Raw genomic sequence first — 23,148 nt, 5'->3', positions numbered from 1 at the left:
GACAGCTCCCTGGAATGAAACTTCAGCAACTGTCACCTTCCAGGTGAGGCCGCCCTTCACCTGCGAATCTGTTGGAGTTGTCTGTTGCATTCGGTTCTCCCAATGCAGTCTCCTCTATATTAGACCTTAAGACATAGGAGCAGAATTAGGCTGCTTGGCCCATCGAGCCTGCACTGCCTTTCAATCATGGCTGATTCTTTTTTCCCCTCCTCAGCTGAGTCCTGACATAGATTGGGGGACCAATTTGTCAAGCACCTCCACTCCATCTGCCAAAAACAGATGGCCAAGCCTTTTAATTCTGATTCCCAGTCCCATTCTGACATGTCAATCCATGGCCTCCTCTTCTGCCATGGTGAGGCCACTCTCAGGTTGGAGGAGCAACCCCTCAACACCACTGGATAGATTGCAACCTGATAGCAGGAACATTCATTTCTCCAATTTACAGTAATTTCCTCCCCCCCCTTCCCTATTCCTCAATTCCCCACTCTAGCCTCTTCTTCCCCTCACCTGCTGATCACCTCCCCCATTTCCGCACCTTCTCTTTCTCCTATGGCCCACTCTCCTCTCCTATCAGATTTACTTTCTTCACCTATCACTTCCCAGCTTCTTACTTTATTCTCCCTCCCCACCCACCTGCTTTCCCCTATCACCTTCTAGCTTGTCCTCATTCTCCTCCCCTGATCTTCTTATTCTGGCATCTGCCTCCCTTCCTTTACAGTCCTGATGAAGGGTCTTGGCCCAAAACATCAAATATTTATTTCCCTCCATAGATGTTGCCTGACCTGCTGAGTTCCTCCAGCATTTTGTGTGTGCTCCTCTGGAATTGATTTGTAGTGATAAGTCACTCAGTAGGAGTGAAGTGGCTGACTTCCTAACTGGCTACAGGCCAGCGGCCAGGGGCAAGACTCACAAAGTCATTCAGCAGGGATAAAGGCTCTTCGGCCCAAATCCTCCATGCTGACCATGGTGCCAAACTCAACTAGTCCCATTTTGCCAAGTTTGGGCCATATCCTTCTCAACGTGTCGAGTGGCATAACTATCCAAACGTCTATTAAACATTGTCATTATACCCACTTCTACCACTTCGTCCGGCAGCTCATTCCATATACCCACCACCCTCTGTGTAGAAAAATTTGCACCTTAGGTCTCCTTAAAGCTGTCTCAGGGCCAGCCAGCGTAATCAAAGATCCGACCCACCCCAAGCACTCTCTCTTCTCCGCTCTCCCGTCGGGCAGAAGATACAAAAGCCTGAAAGCATGATCCAGCAGGCTCAAGGTCAGCTTCTGCCTCACTGTTAGGACAATGGAATGGTTGTATAGAAGGATATAATGGACTCTTGACCTTCTGATCTGTTGTAATCTTGCACTTTATTGCACTCTGTCTGTAGCTGTTGCATTTCATTCTGCATTCTGGTATTGTTTTCCCTTGTACTACCTCGCTGTGTATGATGTGTGTGAGCAGTTTACAAGACCAGCTTTTTACTGGATCTTGGTGCTTATGTGACAATAATAAGCCATTTCTAAAACACATGGACACCAATGGGCCACAGAAGTGGCAGGGTGCCTGGGAATATGTGAACCTTTGAACATGGAACAGTACAGCACAGGAACAGGCCCTTCAGCCCACAATGTCATGCCAAACCAATTACATTCGCAATCATATGGCCAACTAAACTAATCCCTTCTGCCTACACAATGTCATATCCTTTCATTTTCCCCACAATCATGTGCCTATCTGAACATCTCTTAAAAATCCCGATCTATCTGGCTCTGCCACCACCCCAGGCACCCACCACTCTCTGTAAAAAAAAAACTACCCCTCACATCTCTTGAAATTACCTGCTGTCACCTTAAATGCAAGGCCTCTGATATTAGACATTTCAACCATGGAAAAAAGATAATGCCTTTCTACTCTTATAAACCTCTGTCAGATCGCTCCTCAGCCTCTGCCACTCCAAAGAAAACAACTCATTTCTTCAACCTCTCGTTATAGCACATGCCCTCTAATCCAGGCAGCATCCTGGTGAACCTCTTCTACACCTCCAAAGCCTCGTCATCCTTTCTATAGTGTGGGCAACCAGAACTGTATGATATACCCCAGATACAAAGATTCATAATACTTTTCTTATTAAAGTATATGTACATAGAACATAGAATAGTACAGCACATTACAGGCCCTTCGGCCCACAATGTTGTGCCGATCCTCAAACCCTGCCTCCCATATAACCCCCCACCTTAAATTTCTCCATATACTTGTATAGTAGTCTCTTAAACTTCACTTGTGTATCTGCCTCCACCGCTGACTCAGGCAGCGCATTCCACGCACCAACCACTCTCTGAGTGAAAAATCTTCCCCTAATATCCCCCTTGAACTTCCCTCTCCTTACCTCAAAGCCATGTCCTCTTGTACTGAGCAGCGGTGCCCTGGGGAAGAGGCACTGGCTGTCCACTCTGTCTATTCCTCTTAATATATTGTACACCTCTATCATGTCTCCTCTCATCCTCCTCCTCTCCAAAGAGTAAAGCCCTAGCTCCCTTAATCTCTGATTATAATCCATACTCTCTAAACCAGGCAGCATCCTGGTAAATCTCCTCTGTACCCTTTCCAATGCTTCCACATCCTTCCTATACTGAGGCGACCAGAACTGGACACAGTACTCCAAGTGTGGTCTAACTAGTTTTATAGAGCTGCATCATTACATCACATCTCTTAAACTCTGGACTAATTTCCACTTGGCATAATTTACTTATTATTTAATTATTTATGGTTTTATATTGCTATATTTCTACACTATTCTTGGTTGGTGTGACTGTAACGAAACCCAGTTTCCCTCGGGATCAATAAAGTATGTCTGTCTGTCTGCATCATTACATCGCGACTCTTAAACTCTGTCCCCCGACTTATGAAAGCTAACACCCCATAAGCTTTCTTATCTACCTTATCTACCTGTGAGGCAACTTTCAGGGATCTGTGGACATGTACCCCCAGATCCCTCTGCTCTTCCACACTACCAAGTATCCTGCCATTTACTTTGTATTCTGCCTTGGAGTTTGTCCTTCCAAAGTGTACCACCTCACACTTCTCCGGGTTGAACTCCATCTGCCACTTCTCAGCCCACTTCTGCGTCCTATCAATGTCTCTCTGCAATCTTCGACAATCCTCTACACTATCTACAACACCACCAACCTTTGTGTCGTCTGCAAACTTGCCAACCCACCCTTCTACCCCCACATCCAGGTCATTAATAAAAATCACAAAAAGTAGAGGTCCCAGAACAGATCCTTGTGGGACACCACTAGTCACAACCCTCCAATCTGAATGTACTCCCTCCACCACGACCCTCTGCCTTCTGCAGGCAAGCCAATTCTGAATCCACCTGGCCAAACTTCCCTGGATCCCATGCCTTCTGACTTTCTGAATAAGCCTACCATGTGGAACCTTGTTAAATGCCTTACTAAAATCCATGTAGATCACATCCACTGCACTACCCTCATCTATATGCCTGGTCACCTCCTCAAAGAACTCTATCAGGCTTGTTAGACACGATCTACCCTTCACAAAGCCATGCTGACTGTCCCTGATCAGACCATGATTCTCTAAATGCCCATAGATCCTATCTCTAAGAATCTTTTCCAACAGCTTTCCCACCACAGACGTAAGGCTCACTGGTCTATAATTACCTGGACTATCCCTACTACCTTTTTTGAACAAGGGGACAACATTCGCCTCCCTCCAATCCTCCGGTACCATTCCCGTGGACGAGGATATAAAGATCCTAGCCAGAGGCTCAGCAATCTCTTCCCTTGCCTCGTGGAGCAGCCTGGGGAATATTCCGTCAGGCCCCAGGGACTTATCCGTCCTAATGTATTTTAACAACTCCAACACCTCCTCTCCCTTAATATCAACATGCTCCAGAACATCAACCTCACTCATATTGTCCTCACTGTCATCAAGTTCCCTCGCATTGGTGAATACCGAAGAGAAGTATTCATTGAGGACCTCGCTCACTTCCACAGCCTCCAGGCACATCTTCCCACCTTTATCTCTAATCGGTCCTACCTTCACTCCTGTCATCCTTTTGTTCTTCACATAATATGTAGTATTCAGCCCTGAGATTCATCTTATTTCGAGGCTGTCTGGAACAAAGAAACATTATGGAACCCGTTCAAAGAAAACATCAAACACCCAATGCGCAAGAAAAAGAACAAATAATGCAAGCTTCAAAAAACGAGTGAAGAACAATTATTGAAACAGTCTGGGGCTGTTCAGCTCAGTTTCATTTAGTTTGGCATCATTTGTTGGCTGCAGATGTGGCGCAACTAGAGTCTTATAAAGTTGAATCTGAACTGCCTGCCGCAGGGCGCTGCCCTGTGCCTTATGTAACCCTGGGAAAGCGTGCATGACCACACACTCTTTCTTCTTGATCAGGTTTGTGCTGGACATGAGTGGTTTCAGCCTTGTCCCTGACACTACAGCCACCAACCAAGCCCATCTTAGAAAGAAAGAGGTTTGCTTTATTTGTCACATGTACTTTGAAACATCGAGCCGCACAGTGAAATGCATTGTTTGCATCAACAACCAACACAGTCCGAGGATTGTGGTGAGGTCACCCCACAGGTGTCGTCACGCTCCCAGCGCCAACATAGCCCACAACTAATAATAATAATAATAAGCCATAAATAATAGGTGCCAGGTTAGCGATGTGGTTAGCATAATGTTATTGCAGTGGTTCTTGTCCTTTAAGGAATTTGTATGGAGTCAATTATAAAAGAGGAAATTACGACACATTTGGATAGCAGTAGAAGGATCAGTCCGAGTCAGCATGGATTTATGAAGGGAAAGTCATGCTTGACTAATCTTCTGGAGTTTTTTGAGGATGTAACTATGAAAATGGACAAGGGAGAGCCAGTGGATGTAGTGTACCTGGACTTCCAGAAAGCTTTTGATAAAGTCCCACATAGGAGATTAGTGGGCAAAATTAGGGCACATGGTATTGGGGGTAGAGTACTGACATGGATTGAAAATTGGCTGGCTGACAGGAAACAAAGAGTAGCGATTAACGGGTCCCTTTCAGAATGGCAGGCTGTGACCAGTGGGGTACCGCAAGGTTCGGTGCTGGGACCGCAGCTGTTTACAATATACATTAATGATTTAGATGAAAGGATTAAAAGTAACATTAGCAAATTTGCTGATGTCGCAAAGCTGGGTGGCAGTGTGAAATGTCAGGAGGATGTTATGAGAATGCAGGGTGACTTGGACAGGTTGGGTGAGTGGGCAAATGTATGGCAGATGCAGTTTAATGTGGATAAATGTGAGGTTATTCACTTTGGTGGCAAGAACAAGAAGGCAGATTACTATCTAAATGGAGTCGTTAGGAAAAGGGGAAGTACAACGAGATCTAGGTGTTCTTGTACACCAGTCAATGAAAGCAAGCATGCAGGTACAGCAGGCAGTAAAGAAAGCTAATGGCATGCTGGCTTTTATAACAAGAGGAATTGAGTATAGGAGTAAAGAGGTCCTTCTGCAGCTGTACAGGGCCCTGGTGAGACCCCACCTGGAGTATTGTGTGCAGTTTTGGTCTCCAAATTTGAGGAAGGGCATTCTTGCTATTGAGGGAGTGCAGCGTAGATTCACAAGGTTAATTCCCGGAATGGCGGGACTGTCACATGTTGAAAGATTGGAGCGACTGGGCTTGTATACACTGGAATTTAGAAGGATGAGAGGGGATCTGATTGAAACATATAAGATTATTAAGGAATTGGACACGCTGGAGGCAGGAAGCATGTTCCCGCTGATGGGCGAGTCCAGAACTAGAGGCCACAGTTTAAGAATAAGGGGTAGGCCATTTAGAACAGAGATGCGGAAAAACTTTTTCACCCAGTGAGTGGTGGTTATGTGGAATGCTCTGCCCCAGAAGGCAGTGGAGGCCAAGTCTCTGGATGTATTCAAGAGAGAGTTAGATAGAGCTCTTATAGATAGCGGGGTCAAGGGATATGGGGAGAGGGCAGGAATGGGGTACTGATTGTGTATGATCAGCCATGATCACAGTGAATGGTGGTGCTGGCTAGAAGGGCCGAATGGCCTACTCCTGCACCTACTGTCTGTTGTCTGTTGTTCTCCCTGTGACAGCGTGGGTTTCCTCCAGGTGTTCCGGATTCCTCCCAAGCTCCAAAGATATGCTGGTTAATTGGTCATGTGTGCAATTGCGTTCCACGGGTTTATTGGGCTGGAAGGGCCTGTTACCATGCTGTACGTCTTTTAAAAAATCGCTAATCAGTACATCTTCAGAATGTGGGAGGAAACCGGGACACCGGGACGAAACCAACTGGTAACAGGGAGAATGTACAGATTCGTTGCAGATGGAGGTCGGAATTAAACCCCAGTCGCCAGCGCTGAAATCGTGTCACCCTGGCCAATTTGCTAGTGTGCTGTGTTACCTGCTTCATGCTGGAAACAGGTGTCAGGTCAGACAGCATCCAAAGTTCAAAGTAAACTTATTATCAAAGTCCATGTATGTCACCAGATGCAGCCCTGAGATCCATTTTCTTGCGGGCATTTGCAGTAAATACAATCGGATCAGTGATAAAACACATGCAAGATGCAAATTTTAAAAAGGAAAATGAATAAGCAATAGGTATCAAGAACATGAGGTGAAGAGAGTGAACCCATAGGTTGTGGAAACAGTTCGGTGTTGGTGTGAGTGTAGTTGAGTGAAGTTATAAGATATCAGAGCAGAATTAAACCATTTGGCCCTTCAATTCTGCTCTAAAGTTATCGCCTCTGGTGATAACACATCCGATTAGGGAAAATCATAATGATTTGGGTTCAGGACCCATCAGAACTGCCGTTCTCAGCACTTTCTGGTTCCTGGTTGAATTCCCAGCATCAGCAGTCTTTTTCTGGTTTGTGTTACTTACTGTTCCTGTCTGTGACTGGAGAAATGGGCCCAAACTCTGCAGGCACACGGGACGCCTGAATATTCAGTGCTCAACAAGCACTTTATTCCCGTCATATCTAAAAAGAGGCGTGGAGGTACAGGGTGGTGAAACAGGTAGACCACACAGGGTGATGCAGGTTGGTCTTCGTCTGCCAAAGCACGCTGTAAGAAGTTGAGACATTATGGAGCAGCAGTAGAACAAAAGCTGAAGTTCAAATGAAGCCCTGTTTGGAATATTGTCTTCATTTTGGTCACACTGTGATAGATAGGAAAGATGCCATAGAGCTGGGAAGAGTGCAGAGGCAATTTAGAACATAAAACAGTACAGCTCAGGAACAGGCCCTTCGGCCCACAATGTTGTATCGAACCAATTAAATTAATCAAATCAGTAACTAAACTAATGCCCTCTGCCCACAGAATGTCCATGTTCTTCCAACACGCACAAAATGCCGGAGAAACTCAGCAGGCCAGATAGACTGCTTCGCCAAACACCTATGCTCCATCTGCCAGAAAAAGTGGGATCTCCCAATGGCCACCCTTTTTAATTCCTCTTCCCATTCCCATTCCAACACGTCAGTCCATGGCCCTCCGCTGTCATGATGAGGTTGGAGGAGCAACCCCTTGTATTCTGTCTGGTCAGCCTCCAACCTGATGGCATGAACATTGATTTCTCAAACTTCTGATAATGCCTCCCCTTCATTCCCCATTCCCCTCTGTCCTGTCCTATCAGATTCCCACTTCTCCAGCCCTGTATCTCTTTCAACAATCAACATCCCAACTCCCTCCCCCCACTCTTGTGGTTTCATCGATTTCCTTCTATTTCTTCCTTCTGTCCCTCCACCTTCTAAACTGGATGGAAGATTTTGGTCAGCATGGACCAATCGGGCTTGTTCCCATGGATTTTTATATATTTTCTTTAGAAATACAACATGGTAACAGGCTCTTTTGACCCAACAAGCCCCATGCTGTCAAATTACACCCACGTGACCGACTAACCTAACTCTTGGAGCACACCTACGAGGAGTTCTGCCGTAAGACAGCAGCATCCGTCATCAGGGACCCCACCACCCAGGCCATGCTCTCTTCTTGCTGCTGCCATCAGGAAGGAGGTATAGGAGGCTCAGGACTCACATCATCAGGTACAGGAACCATTATTACCCCTCAATCAGGTGGTTCCTGAACCAACTCAATATTTATTTATTATTTTGTATGTGCATAGATTGTTTTCTTTTGCACAATGTTTTCATGTCTGTCTTGTGTGTAGTTTTTCATTGATTCTGATGTATTTCATTGTTCTACTGTGAATGCCAGGAAGAAAATGAATCTCAGGGTAGTACATGGTGACATACAGGTTTATATAATTTAATAATAAATATACTTTGAACTTGGAATGTGGGAGGAGAGAGGTACACCCGGAGAAAACCCACACAGTCACATGATCACAACGTACAAACTCCTTACATGGTGGAATTGACCCCGGGCCGCTGGCATTGTAATAATGCTAGGCTAACCGCTTCACTACTATGCCCTGACTCTAGGACCCCAGGACTCCTTTTCTGCACATTATTATTACTCTGTGTGCTGTCTGCTGTCCCTTTCTCATTTGCCATCTTCATATGTTCTTTTGACAAAGATGGTGCCTTCCCCTTAGAGATAAATAACTGCTTCTATCAGAGTCAGAGTCATCCAGCACAGAAACAGGCCATTCTGCCCACCTAGTCCATGCTGTCCATGATGCTCATCTATTCCAGTCCCTCTTGCCTATGTTTAGGTACGTTTTATCTTAGTTAGAGATATAGCTTGGAATAGACCCCTGGGGCTTCAACACCACCAAAATCCCACCTGACACTGGACAATTTACAATGACTAATTAACCAACTAACTGATAAGTCTTCAGACTGTAGGAGGAAACTGGAGCACCCGGAGGAAACCCACGCATTCCATGTACAAACTCCTTACAGACGACATTGGAATAAAACTCTGAAATCTAGAACACAAAAGTTGTAATAGCCACCACACTGCCATAGTCCCGTAGAATGTTCTTAACAATGGACTTGTCTTTATGTCGTCTAGACATTGTAACTGTAGTCATCTCCACTACTTGGTCTGGCAGCCCATGATAAATTCTTTTCTGAATCTCCTGTTGAAAACCTTCCAGCTGTGAGCCAGTACTGGGCACTTGACTGGCTCACTGGCCCAGTTCCCAGTCTGTAGGAGAAGGGTCAAAGTCCCTTGGTATCCCTCCCTTTCTTTTTCCCCAGCCTCTGTTGGTGGTGGTTGTCCCTCTCAAAGTCAATGTCAAAAGTAAAATTTACTATCAAAGTGCATATATGTCACCATAAACTATCTTGAAATTCATTTTCTTGCAGGTATTTTGCAGGAAAATAATGAAATACAATAGAATTTATGAAAAGTTATGCATAAGCACAGATTAACAAACAATCATGTGCAAATAAGAAGGAAAAATGACTGAGAACATGAGTTGTAAAGAGCGAGTCTGTAGGTTGTAGTGTCAGTTCAGCATTGCGGTAAGTGTAGTTATCCGTGCTCGATTCAGTGTCGGGAAGTCTCCACTTCCTCAGGAAACCGAGGTGAGTTAGGCACCCCCCTCCCCCGTTCTTACAGGGGCACCATTGACAGCTGCATCACCGTCTCAGACAGGGATCGCAAAGCATCTGACTGCAAGGACTGCCGAGAGGATCGTTGGGATCTCTCTTCCACTCATTAGACCAGGAGAGCTGCATACACAGGGCCCTTACCACTGTTAGTATTCCCTCATATCTGTCCAACAATCTCTCTTTTCCCCCTACCATCAGGCGGGAGGTACCGTAGCATTAGGACAAGTACTGTTCAGATGGGAAACAGCTTCTTCCCTCAAGCCGTGAGACAACTGAGCTCCCTGCCACTACCCAGGTCTCATCACGAACGAAGTGTCAGTAGCATTATACCGTTTGCATTTTAACTTGTGTCGTAAATGCACCTTGTTAATTTATTTGTCGTTAAATTACTTTGTTGTGTGTGTGGTATATGTGCTGTGTTGTGCACCTTGATGCAGGGGAACATTATTTCATTTCATGATGTACATGTGTACGATTCAATGACTAACCTGAAGTTGAACTTGAATAACAGATCCTGAACCTGATGATGTGGGTCCTGAACCTCCTGTACCTCCCCCATTGGCTAGAAGATACAAAAGCCCAAAGAACATATCACTAGGCTTAAGGACAGCCTCTATTCATGCCCCTCCCCACCATTATAAGACACTTAAATTCACCTCTTGTACAATAAACTCCTGATCTCCCAATCCCAATCAAGGGTCTCAGCCTAGAATGTCAACTCTTTATTCCTCTCCGTGGATACTGTCTGACCTGCTGAGTTTCTCCAGCACTTTGTGTGTGTTTCTCTGGATTTCCAGCATCTGCAGAATCTCTTGTGTTTACAATCTCTCAATCTATCTAATTGTGCCTTTCACAAACAAGAGAAAATCTGCAGATGCTGGTGAACATGGTGAACTGGGAGAATCAGGTTGGTGCTGGACCCCAGCATAGGGAGTTTGTAGAATGCCTACGGGATGCATTCTTGGAACAGCTTGTATGAGAGCCGACCAGGGACAAGGCTATTCTGGATTTAGTGTTGTGTAATGAACAGGATTTGATAAGCGATCTTGAAGTAAAGGAGCCATTAGGAGGTAGTGACCATAATATGATAAGTTTTTATCTGCAATTTGAGAAGGATAAGGGCAGATCGGAGGTGTCAGTGTTGCAGTTGAACAAAGGAGACTATGGAGCCATGAGGGAGGAGCTGGCCAAAGTTAACTGGATGGATATCCTAGCAGAAAAGACAGTGGAACAGCAATGGCAGGTATTCTTGGGAATAATGCACAAGGTGCAAAATCAGTTCATCCCCTGGAGAAGGAAGGGTTCAAAGGGGGGAAAGGGGCCACAGTGGTTGACAAAGAAAGTCAGAGATTGCATAGCATTAAAAAAAGAGAAGTATGACAGAGCTAAGGTGAGTGGGAGGACAGATGATTGGGAAATTTTTAAGGAACAACAGAACTTAACTAAAAAGGCAATACAGGGAGAAAAAATGAGGTACGAACGCAAGCAAGCCAGGAATATAAAGGAGGATAGCAAAAGCTTTTTTAGGTATGTGAAGAGAAAGAAGATAGTTAAGAACAATGTTGGGCCCTTGAAGAATGAATTGGGTGAAATTGTTATGGGAAACAGAGAAATGGCAGAAGAATTTAATAAGTACTTTAGATCTGTCTTCACTAGGGAAGACACAAGCAATTTCCCAGTTGTATGGATGGGCCAAGGACATAGGGTAACAGAGGAAATGAAACAGATTGACATTAGGAAGGAAACGATGATGAGTAGACTGATGGGACTGAAGGCTGACAAATCCCCAGGTCCAGATGGTCTGCATCCTAGGGTACTAAAGGAGGTGGCTCTGGAAATTGCGGATGCATTGGTAATCATTTTCCAATGTTCCTTAGATTCAGGATGAGTTCCTGAGGATTGGAGAATGGCTAATGTTATCCCACTTTTTAAGAAAGGAGGGAGGGAGAAAACAGAGAACTATCGTCCTGTCAGCCTAACATCAGTAGTGGGGAAGATGCTAGAGTCTATTATTAAAGATGAAATAGTGGCATATCTAGATAGCAGTGATAGGATTGGGCCGAGCCAGCATGGATTTACCAAGGGCAAATCATGCTTGACTAATCTATTGCAGTTTTTCGAGGATGTAACCAGGAAGTTAGACAAGGGAGATCCAGTGGATGTAGTGTACCTCGATTTTCAGAAGGCATTTGATAAGGTCCCACATAAGAGATTGGTGGGTAAAATCAGAGCTCATGGCATTGGGGGGAAGATATTGACATGGATAGAAAACTGGTTGGCAGATAGAAAGCAAAGGGTAGCAGTGAATGGGTGTTTCTCGGAATGGCAGGTGGTGACTAGTGGGGTGCCACAGGGCTCGGTATTGGGACCACAGCTGTTTACGATTTACATAAACGATTTAGATGAGGGCATTGAGAATAACATCAGCAAGTTTGCTGATGATACTAAGCTGGGTGGCAGTGTGACATGTGATGAGGATGTTAGGAGAATTCAGGGTAACTTGGATAGGCTGAGTGAGTGGGCAGATACTTGGCAGATGACGTTTAATGAAACTTGGCTAAAGGATGGCTGTCATTGGGAGCTGAACATCCAAGGATAAACGGTGTATCGGGAAGACAGGTTAGTAGGCAGAAGGGATGCTGTGGCCCTGTGAATAAGAAATAATATTAGATCATTAGAAAAGGATGACATAGGACCAGAAGGTATAGAGTCTCTATGGGTTGAGTTAAGAAATGGTAAGGGTAAAAGGACCCTAATGGCAGTTGTATAGAGGCCTCCAAACAGCAGCCAGGATGTGGATTACAAATTACAGCAGGAGATAGAAAAGGTGTGTCAGAAGGGCAATGGCATGATAATCGTTGGGGATTTTAACATGAAAGTGGATTTGGAAAACCAGGCCAGTACTGGACCTCAGGAGAGAGAATTTGTAGAATATCTGAGGGATGGTGTTTTAATTGTTGAGCCCACTCGGGGATCAGCTGTGCTGGATTGGGTGTTGTGCAATGATCCGGAAGTGATAAGAGAGCTTAAGGTTAAGGAACCCTTAGGGAGCAGTGATCACAATAAGATCAAGTTCACTTTTAATTTGAAAATAAGGAACTGAATTCCAGTGTGTTGGTATTTCAGTGAAATAAAGGAAATTACAACGGCATGAGAGGGGATTGGCCAAAGTTGACTGGAAAGGGACATCTGCAGGAAGGACAGCAGAGCAGCAATGGCTGGAGTTTCTGTGAAAAATGAGGGAAGTGCAAGACAAATATATTCCAAATAAGAATAAATTTTCGAATGGAAGAACACTACCATGGCTGACAAGTGAAATCAGAGACAAAGTAAAAGCAAAAGAGAGGGCATACAAGGAAGCCAGAGGAAGTGGGAAGATAGAGGATTGGGGAGCTTTTAAAAACTTGCAGAAGGAAACTAAGAAGGTCATTAGGAAGGAAAAGATGAATTATGAAAGGAAGCTGGCGACCAATTTCAAAGAATATACTAAATGCTTTTTTAAGTATGTAAAGGATAAAAGAGAGTTGAGGGTAGATGTAGGACCAATAGAAAATGACACTGGAGATATTGTAATGTGAGACGCAGAGATGGCAGAGGAAGTGAATATGTATTTTGCATCAGTCTTCACAGTGAAAGACATCTGCTGTATACTGGACATTCAAAAGTATCAGAGAAGTGAAGTATGTGCAGTGAAAATTACGACTGTGAAGGTGCTCAGGAAGCTTAATGGTCTGAGGGTGGATAAATCTCCTGGACCTGATGGAATGCACCCTTGGGTTCTCAACAAAGTAGCTGGAGAAATTGCGGAGGCATTAATGGTGATCTTTCAAGAATCAATAGATTCTGGCATTGCACTGGATGACTGGAAAATTGCAAATGTTACTCCGCTATTTAAGAAGAGCGGGAGGCAGCAGAAAGGAAACTTTTGACCTGTTAGCCTGACATCAGTGGTTGGGAAGTTGTTGGAATCAATTGTTAGGGATGAGATTACAGAGTACCTGGAGGCACATGACAAGATAGGCCAAAGCCAGCATGGTTTCCTGAAAGGAAAATCCTGCCTGACAAACCTACTGCAACTCTTTGGGGAAATTACAAGCAGGGTAGATAAAGAAGATGCAGTAGACATGGTGTATTTGGATTTTCAGAAGGCCTTTGACAAGGTGCCGCACATGAGGCTGCTTAGCAAGATAAGATCCCATGGAATTACAGGGAGGTTACTAGCGTGGGTGGAGCATTGGCTGATCAGCAGAAAATAGAGAGTGGGAATAAAGGGATCCTATTCTGGCTGGCTGCCGATTACCAGTGGAGTTCCACGGGGGGGGGGGGGGGGGGGGTCTGTGATGGGACCGCTACTTTTTATGGTGTAAGTCAATGATTTGGACCATGGGATTAATGGATTTGTGGCTAAATTTGCCAATGATACAAAGCTAGATGAAGGAGTGGGTAGTGTTGAGAAAAACAGGAAGCCTGCAGAGAAACTTGGATAGTTTAGGGGAATCGGCAAAGAAGTGGCAAATGGAATACAATGTTGGTAAGTGTATGGTCATGCACTTGAGTGGAAGAAATAAATGGGTAGACTATTATTTAGATGGGGAGAGAATTCAAAATGCAGATATGCAGAGGGACTTGGAAGTCCTTGTGCAGAGTTGTGTCGGTGGTGAAGAAGGCGAATGCAATGTTGTAATTCATTTCTAGAGATATAGAATATAAGAGCAGGGATGTGATGTTGAGGCTCTATAAGACATTCGTGAGACCACACTTGGAGTATTGTGTGCAGTTTTGGGCTCCTTATTTTAGAAAGGATATACTGATATTGGAATGGATTCAGAGAAGATTCATGAGAATCATTCCAGGATTGAAAGGGTTACCATGTGAGGAATGTTTGGACATTCCCGAGTTCAGGAAAATGAGGGGGGATCTCATAGAAACATTACGAATATTAAAATGCCTGAACAGATTAGACATGGCAAAGTTATTTTCCATGATAGAGAAGTCTAGGACAAGAAGGCAGGACTTCAGGATTGAAGGACGTCCATTTAGAACAGAGATGCATTGAAATAACTTTAGTCATAGGGTAGTAAATCTGTGGAATTTGTTGCCACCAGCGGCTGTGGAGGCCAAGTCATTGGGTGTATTTAAGGCAGAGATAGATAGGTTCTTGATTACCCAGGGCATCAAAGGGTATGTGGAGAAGGCAGGGGAGTGGGAATGACTGGAAGAATTGGATCAGCCCATGAATGAATAGCAGACAGACTTGATGGGCCGAATAGCCTACTTCTGCTCCTCTATCTTATGCTGTCATGGTCTTATAAGAGTGTTAAGTGCATGGAGCACAGTGCCAGCAGTGGTGGTAGAGGCAGGTACATTAGGAGCATTTAAGAAATTCTTAGATCGGCACATGGATGATAGAAACATGGAGAGCTGTGTGGCCAGGAAGGGTTAGATTAACCTGAGAGTAGGTTAAAGGGTCATACACTCAAAACTTCTACAGTTGTACTGTGGAGAGCATTCTGACAGGCTGCATCACTGTCTAGTACGGTGAGGCTACAGCACAGGACCGAAAGAAGCTGCCGAGGATCGTAAATCTAGTCGGCTACATCTTGGGTACTAGTCTACAAAGTACCCAGGACATCTTCAAGGAGCGGTGTCTCAGAAAGGCAGCGTCCATTATTAAGGACCTCCAGCTCCCAGGACATGCCCTTTTCTCCCTGTTACCATCAGGTAGGAGGGACAGAAGCCTGAAGGCATACACTCAGTGATTCAGGAACAGCTTCTCCCTTCTGCCATCCGATTCCTAAATGGACATTGAATCTTTGGACACTTCCTCACTTTTTTAAAATTACAGTACAGTATTTCTGTTTTTGCATATTTAAAAAATCTATTCAATATATGTAATTGATTTACTTGTTTATTTATTATTATTATTTTTCTCTCTGCTAGATTATGTATGGCATTGAACTGCTGCTGCTAAGTTAACAAATTTCACATCACATGCCAGTGATAATAAACCTGATTCTGATTCTGTCCTGTGCTGTTGTGTTCAATGTATCTCAGTAACACTGCAAAATGATTTGGTCTGTATGAAAAGCATGAAGGTCAAGTTCTTCATTCTATTTCAGTACATGTGACAAAAATAAACAATCTCCCAATTATCAACGTTCAGAGCCGGAGTTAGTCAATATTTGGTGAAATGCTCTTCTTGGATGGTGGTAACACTGTTCTTTTGAAAACGTTTGTACGTTTTGAAATCACACACACCCCAACATAGAGTCACAACTACAGTAAGAAACATGCCCTTTGGCCCATCTAGTTACGCACACCCCAACATAGAGTCATAGACCACTTTAGTAAGAAACAGGCCTTTTGGCCCATCTAGTCCATGCTGAACTATTAATCTGGCCATTCACATCTACTTGCACATGGACCATAGCCCTCCATACCCCTCCTACCCATAAACTTTTCCAAATTTCTCTTAAATGTCTTTTGCATTTTTGATTCTCCATAAGCAGCTCATTTGTTCTTACTTACCTATACCTGCTCTGCACCTCCTTCTCCTCCTTAACCAGAGCCTCAAGATCTCTCAAAATTCAAAGTTCTCTAAACCTGTTACCCTTGTCGTTTATTCTGATGGGCGCATGCAAGCTTTGAACGCTAAAAATGGCACTTGTAAAGGTCTCCCACTTACCAAGTACATCTTTGCCAGAAAACAGCCTGTCCCAATCCACACTTGCCAGATCCTTTCTAAATCCATCAAAATCAGTCTTTCTCCACTTTAGAATCTCAACCCATGGACCAGACCAATCCTTCTCCACAATTACCTTCAAACTAGTGGCATTCTGAACGTATTCAGAGAACTGTAGTAGGTAGCTGCAGTGATGGGGACAGAGTGTGGCTTAGCAGCAGCACTCTTCCAGAGATCCTGGTTCGATCCTGACCTCCAGCCCTGCCTGTGTGGAGTGGCACATCTAGGTGGGTTTCCCCTGAGTACTCCCAGGGCATATAGTTTAACCAGCTGCTCTAAACCATCCCCGTCTCTGTCAGTGAGTCTGCAGGGTACGCTGAGGGCAGCCCACAAGGCTTGCCCCATATTCCAATGCCAGCATAGCATGCCTACGATGTTCAATAGAATATTTCAATAACAACAACAATTTGAAAATAAAGCTCTTTTCCATTCTCCCCACCCACCCACCTACTCACAAGCACTGTCAGGCATCCAACCCCAGGATAGGCTGCCGTCGAACCTCAACTTCCAAACTCACCAACTTCAGTCTGTGAGCTTCGACCTTCAGTATCAACTCTAGGGATGATATTGAATGCCAATCTAACTAACCCCATCTGCCGGCACATGGCATAAGTCTGTCTAATTGTCTTTTAAATAACACTGCCCTATAACGCCACCAAAGATTTCAAGTGCATTTGTTAATCAAAGTATGTGTACAAAGTTCAACTCAAATCACCATGGAAACGGAAAGAGAACATCAAATACCAACATGTAAAAAAAGAACAATTTGTTCAAACTGCCAAAAGCAACCGAACAGCACATAGAATATGAAACATCAAACCAGGACTCCAGTCGTAATCAGTTTAGTTCAGATCAAAACCACGCTGAAGCGATATGGCCCTGGCATTCACCCCAATCCGCCTGGAAACACAGTCCTGGTAGCCAGCACTCACACCTCGCATCTCCCCTAACCTTTCTGCTCTCTCACCACAATCCTACATCCTGTAGTACAATATTTGGCACTTTTGGAAAAGGAATCTTAACATCTGCTCTGTCTATGCCTAATGAAATCGTATAAGCCACAGTGAGATGCATCGATTGCACCAACGACCCACACAGTCTGAAGATGTGCTGGGGGCTGCCTGCAAGGGTTACCACACTATTGGTGCCAACGTAGCATGTCCACAACTCACTAACCCAAAGTACTCACTAGCAAAGTACTGGAGCAACTCAGCAGCTCGGGCACCATCTATGGAAAAGAGTAAACATGTCAGAATGGGAATCGGGATTGAAATGTTTGGCCACCGCTTGTAGCGGATGGTGTGGATGTGCCCAACGAAGCGGTTCCCCCAATTTCCGATAGGTTTCACCAATGTAGAGGACGTTGGGAACACCAGACTCTAACCCAAACCTGTACATCTCTGGAATGTGGGACAAAACCGAAGCGGTTCCCCCAATTTCCGATAGGTTTCACCAATGTAGAGGACGTTGGGAACACCAGACTCTACCTCTGGAATGTGGGACCCAGTGGAAACCCAGGCAGTTACGGGGAGAATGTACAAACTCCTTACAGACAACAGCAGAAAGTGAATCCCGGTGCTGTAAAGCATTATGCTAACTACTACACTAACCATATATCGCTGAACTAAATTCTTCAAACTAATATTTTTTCAGGACGGACTGGGGATATTAATTGAAACCTTAAAAGCCAAGAAAGAGAAGTTCCTTCGGATCAAGAAAGAACATGACCTGACTTTAAACCACATTAAGGTGAGCTATTAACCACATTAAGTCTCTGAAAGAGTGAATGCACCACAGGTTTTCCTTGTATAAAGCTGAAATCTCCTTTGCTTCATTTTGGGTCTGGAAACAATTTCACTTAACAGGGGAAGTCGGGGTTACTGTTGGAGTGGGTTCAGTGCTCAGCAGGAAATAGACTCACCCACATTTGGAGCATGGACCAGTTTTTAGCCCCAGCTTTAAGAAAGGGAGTGTTGGCATTTGAGAGGATCCAAAGGAGGTTGTCCAGAATGATCCTGGGGATGGAAAGTTTTGAGGTGTGTTTGATAGCTCTGAGCCTGTACTTGCTGGAATTTTGAAGAATGAGGGGGATCTCATTGAAACCTATCCGATAAAAGACCTAGACAGAGTGGATGTGGATAGGATGTTTCCAACTGTAGGGGGAGTCCTGAACCAGAAGGCATGGTCTCAGAATAGAAGGACATCCCTTTAGAACAGAGATGAGGAGAAATTTCTTTAGCCAGAGGGTATTCATTGCCAGACGGCTGTGGAGGCCAAGTATTGAGAATATTTAAAGCAAGGGTTAATAGATATTTGATTAATCAGCATCAAAGTTTATGGGTTGAAGACAGGAGAATGGGGTTGCGAGGTGTAACAAATCAGCCGTGATGGAATGGCGGAGCAGACTCAATGGGCCAAATGGCCGAAATCTAATCGTATGTCTTATGGTCAGAGCGTGAGGCATCCAGGGTCGAGGGAGGTGGTGAACATTACTCCGGTTGGCAGCCTAGGCTGTCCCTGAATATATTTAATGGAAGTGTCAGAACTTGTCGGAGAGTGAAAAATCACAGAAACAGGCACATCTGCCATCGAGTGCATGCGAAACACTGATCCTACATTCTCCCCATATCCCCAGCACAGGGCACTCAGGAAAACCCACACAGTCCCAGGGAGAACATGCAAGCTCCACGTAGAAACACTGGATGTGGGGGTCAAACCCAACCTCTGGAACTGGGAGACAGCTGCCCCACCATCCCTCCCCGGGTGGGTGTGTTTACAGGCGGGTTGCTCTTGAAATCCGAGGGGGACCGATATTCTTGTGGGCAGGTTTACCTGAGTTGTTGGGAGTGGTTTAAACTAATATGACGGGGGTGGGAATCAGGACGATCGAGCTGAGGATGAGCCAACAGATTTACAAGTAGAGGATGCGTGTAACATGAACGTAAAGAAGGACAAGCCTATGATTGGGTACAAATACAGACAGAGCAAAGAGTTAAATTGTACCACAGAGGCAAAATACAAAAGAGCAAAGAATGCAGGACTGAAGGTGTTGTATTTAAATGTGCGTAGCATTCGGAATAAGGTGGATGAACTTGTGACGCAATTAGAGATTGGTCAGTATGACGATATGGGCATCTCTGAGTCGTGGCTGAAAGAAGGCTATAGTTAACATCAAAGGATATACTTTGTATCGAAAGGACAGGCAGGAAGGCATCGGCAGTGGTGTAGCTCCGTGGGTAAGGGATGGAATTACATCTTTAGAAAGTGGTGACATAGGGTCAGAGAATGTCAAACCTTTGTGTGCGGAGTTAAGAAACTGCAAAGGTAAAAAAAACATGGGAATCCTACGAGGGGTGATTCATAAGTTCGTGGCCTAAGGTAGAAGGAGTCAATTTTAGAAAACCTAGCACATTTATTTTTCAACATTTATTTTCCCCTCCTACATTTACACACAGTCCAGCGGTCGTGGAGCATATGGATCTTGGACCTCCAGAAAGTGTCCACAGCAGGGGTATTTGATAAGTTTGTGGCCTAGGGTAGAAGGAGATGAGTTATACAGCTCTCATTACATGCACATGCAGGTCAACTCTTTGAGTGATTATGCAGAAAGTTTAAAGTTAATAACTCATCTCCTTCTACCTTGGGCCACGAACTTATCAATCACCCCGATGAGTTATTAACTTCAAAACTTTCAATTTTCAAGTAAATTGTAAATGGTCTCTGTACTCTCTATGTAAAAGCATAGAGGGCTAGTCTGATACAGACACACATCTTGGGCACTGTGTACCAGGTACCGTGTGATCAGCTGTAAAAGCATGAATGGATATTTGGATAATTATGGACCGAGTGATAATGGATCAGAGATCTGAGCCTCACAACGAGAATGCACACAACAAGATGGACAAACAACCAATGGTGCAAAAGACAACAAATGTGCAAAGACAAAGGGGGGAAAAACCGAAATATTAACAAAAATAAATAAGCAATAAATATCTTCACTGAGCAAGACAGTAGCAGTGTGCCAGATGTGAGGGAATGGAAGTGAGTGCAGCGAGACGGTGCTCCAAAAGCTGGAAGACCCAAGGGTACATTAGTCACCCGGACCAAATGAACTGCACCCTCGGGTTCTGAAAGAGGTATGGTTGAGATTGTGAAGGCTGCAGAAGGATTTAGACAGATTAGGTAAATGGGCAAGAAAATGGCAAATGAAATACATTGTTGGAAATGCATGGTCATGCACTTTAGTAGAAGAAATAAATGTGCAGACTATTTTCTAAACGGGGAGAAAATGCAAAATCTGAGATGCAAGGGGACTTGAGAGTCCTTGTGCAGAACATCCTGAAGGTTAACTTGTAGGTTGAGTTGGTGATGAAGAAGGCAAATGCCACGTTAGCATTCATTTCAAGAGGTCTGGAATACAAGAGCAGGGATGTGATGCTGAGGCTTTATAAGGCACTGGTGAGGCCTCACCTTGAGTACTGTGAACAGTTTTGGGCTCCTCGTCTAAGGCAGAGTTTGATAGGCTCCTGATTGGGCGCAGCATCAAAACTGACAGGGATAAGGCCTGGAAGTGGGCTGAAGATGGGTAAAAAGGATCAGCCATGATTGAATGGCAGAAAAAGCTCGAAGCACCAAATGGGCTAATTCTACTCCTATGTCTTATGGTCTAAATATCGAAAACATGAGACAAAGAGTCCTTAAACTGTGGGAACAGCTCAGTGATGGAGTGAGTGAAGTCATCTCCTCTGGTTCAGGAGCCTGATGGTTGAGGTGTAATAACTGTTCCTGAATCTGGTGGTGTGGGTCCTGAGGCTTGTGTGCTTTCTTCCTGATAGCAGCAGTGAAAAGAGAACATGTCCTGGTTGGTGGCAGTCCTTGATAATGGACGCTACTTTTCTGTGGCAGTGGGTTCATGTCGATGTGCTCAATGGTGGGAGTGTTTTACCCATAATGGACTGGTCATATACAGTATTTTTTATTGGGTTTTCTATTGAAGGACACTGGTGTTCCCATTCCAGGCTGAAGGTGCTGGGCTTTGTTCTATGTTCTCTGTTAGGACTTTATTCTCTATCTGAATAAAAGAGAATGCAGTGAGATTTAATGGAGCAACCAGTCAATATGCTCACTGCTGTAACACTGTGCAGCTATCGAAATTTGGCAAAGTTTTTTTTTATCATTTTTATTGCAACACCAACAAATTACATTCAATACAACCAGTTGCTGATTAAATTTTGACTGTTTAACTCAGCCACCCCCCAACCTTCATCCACATCCCTCCTGTCACCCCTCATCCTCTTCCTCATCCCCACCCCCCTCTCCACCCCTCTCTACCCCCCAATCCTTCTCCCCTCCACCAACCAACTGAAAAGTAGTGCATACACAGACAGAGCATTCCTATTTTAACAGATCTTTTAAGTTAGATGAAGTTTGTCAAAGTTTTAGATGACGTGCTGAATTGGCACAAACTTCTAAGAAAGTAGAGGTGCTGCCATCCCTTCTTTGTGATGTCACTTACGTGCTGGATCCAGGACAGATCGTCTGATATGGTGAAGCAAACTTACTAACCAACCCTGTACTTCCTCATCTAAGTAATTTCTAAAATTCTCAAAGAATCCCAGAAATGTCAATAATACAATTATCTAAGGGCGAATCTCTGACCTGAAAATTTTTCTCCATTTCTTTCCCCACAGATGCTACCTGACCCACTGAGTATTCACAATAATTTCTGGTTTTGTTTCAGATTTTCAGCATCTACAGGATTTTTTTGATTTCCCATAGCGGCTAGCATAAAGCTATTACAGTGCCAGCTGTAAGATTGAGTTCAATTCCCATGGCTGTCCGTAAGGAGTTTGTATGTTCTCCTTCTGACCATATGAATATCTTCCAGCTGCTCCAGTTTCCTCCCACGTGTGGAAGACATTAGGATTAGTGAGTTGTGGGAATGCTATGTTGACGCTGGAAGAGAAGCATGGTGACATTTGTGGGCTGCCCAGAACAATTTTTGATTTGGCGCAAACAACATGAATCACTGTATATTTTGATGTTCTTGTGCATGAGTCACAAAAGGTTGAGGTGCAACAGGCTGTCGAGAAAGCAAATGGAACGTTGGCCTTCATTGCCAGAGGGATTGAATTCAAGAGCAGGGAGGTTATGCTGCAGCTATACAGGGTACTGGTAAGACTGCAACTGGAGTACTGTGTGCAGTTCTGGTCTCCTTAATTGAGGAAGGATATACTGGCTTTGGAGGCAGTGCAGAGGAGGTTCACCAGATTGATTCCAGAGATCAGGGGATTAGACAATGAGGAGAGATTGAGTTGCATGGGGCTGTACTCTCCAGAGTTCAGAAGGATGAGAGAAGATCTTTTAGAAATATATAAAATTATGAAAGGGGTAGATAAGATGGAGGCAGGAAAGTTGTTTCCACTGGGAGGCGAGACTAGAACTAGGGGACATAGCCTCAAGATTCAGGGGAGTAGATTTAGGACGGAGATGAGGAGGAACTGCTTTTCCCAGAGAGTGGTGAATCTGTGGAATTCTCTGCCCAATGAAGCAGTGGAAGCCAGATCAGTAAATATATTTAATACAAGGTTGAATAGATTTTTGCATAGTAGGGAATTAAGGGTTTTGGGGAAAAGGCAGGTAGGCGGAGATGAATCCATGGCCAGATCAGCCATGATCTTATTGAATGGCAGAGCAGGCTCGTCGGGCCAGATGGCCGACTCCTGGTCCTATTTCTTATGTTTTTATATACATGTGTCAAATAAAACTAATTCTTAAATCTTTAATTATATAATAATTATTATATAATATAATTATGGAGAAGGATAGGTCTGGACCCAGGGTTGAGATTT

General features: G+C 44.3%; 1 protein-coding gene across 1 annotated transcript in view; it reads left to right on the top strand.

The window, feature by feature from the left end:
• The window catches only part of LOC140730173 (zinc-binding protein A33-like), a 45,140-nt gene that overhangs the window by 1,209 nt on the left and 20,783 nt on the right, over positions 1 to 23,148 (top strand). The window contains exon 2 of the mRNA XM_073050305.1: positions 17,951 to 18,046. Within this exon, the coding sequence (XP_072906406.1) occupies positions 17,951 to 18,046 (96 nt within the window). The remainder of the gene's footprint in view (positions 1 to 17,950; positions 18,047 to 23,148) is intronic.

Source organism: Hemitrygon akajei, chromosome 7, assembly GCF_048418815.1.
Source record: "Hemitrygon akajei chromosome 7, sHemAka1.3, whole genome shotgun sequence".
NCBI classification, from domain to species: Eukaryota; Metazoa; Chordata; class Chondrichthyes; order Myliobatiformes; family Dasyatidae; genus Hemitrygon; species Hemitrygon akajei.
Note: the sequence above shows the minus strand (reverse complement) of the source record. Positions and strands in the feature narration are given on the sequence as shown.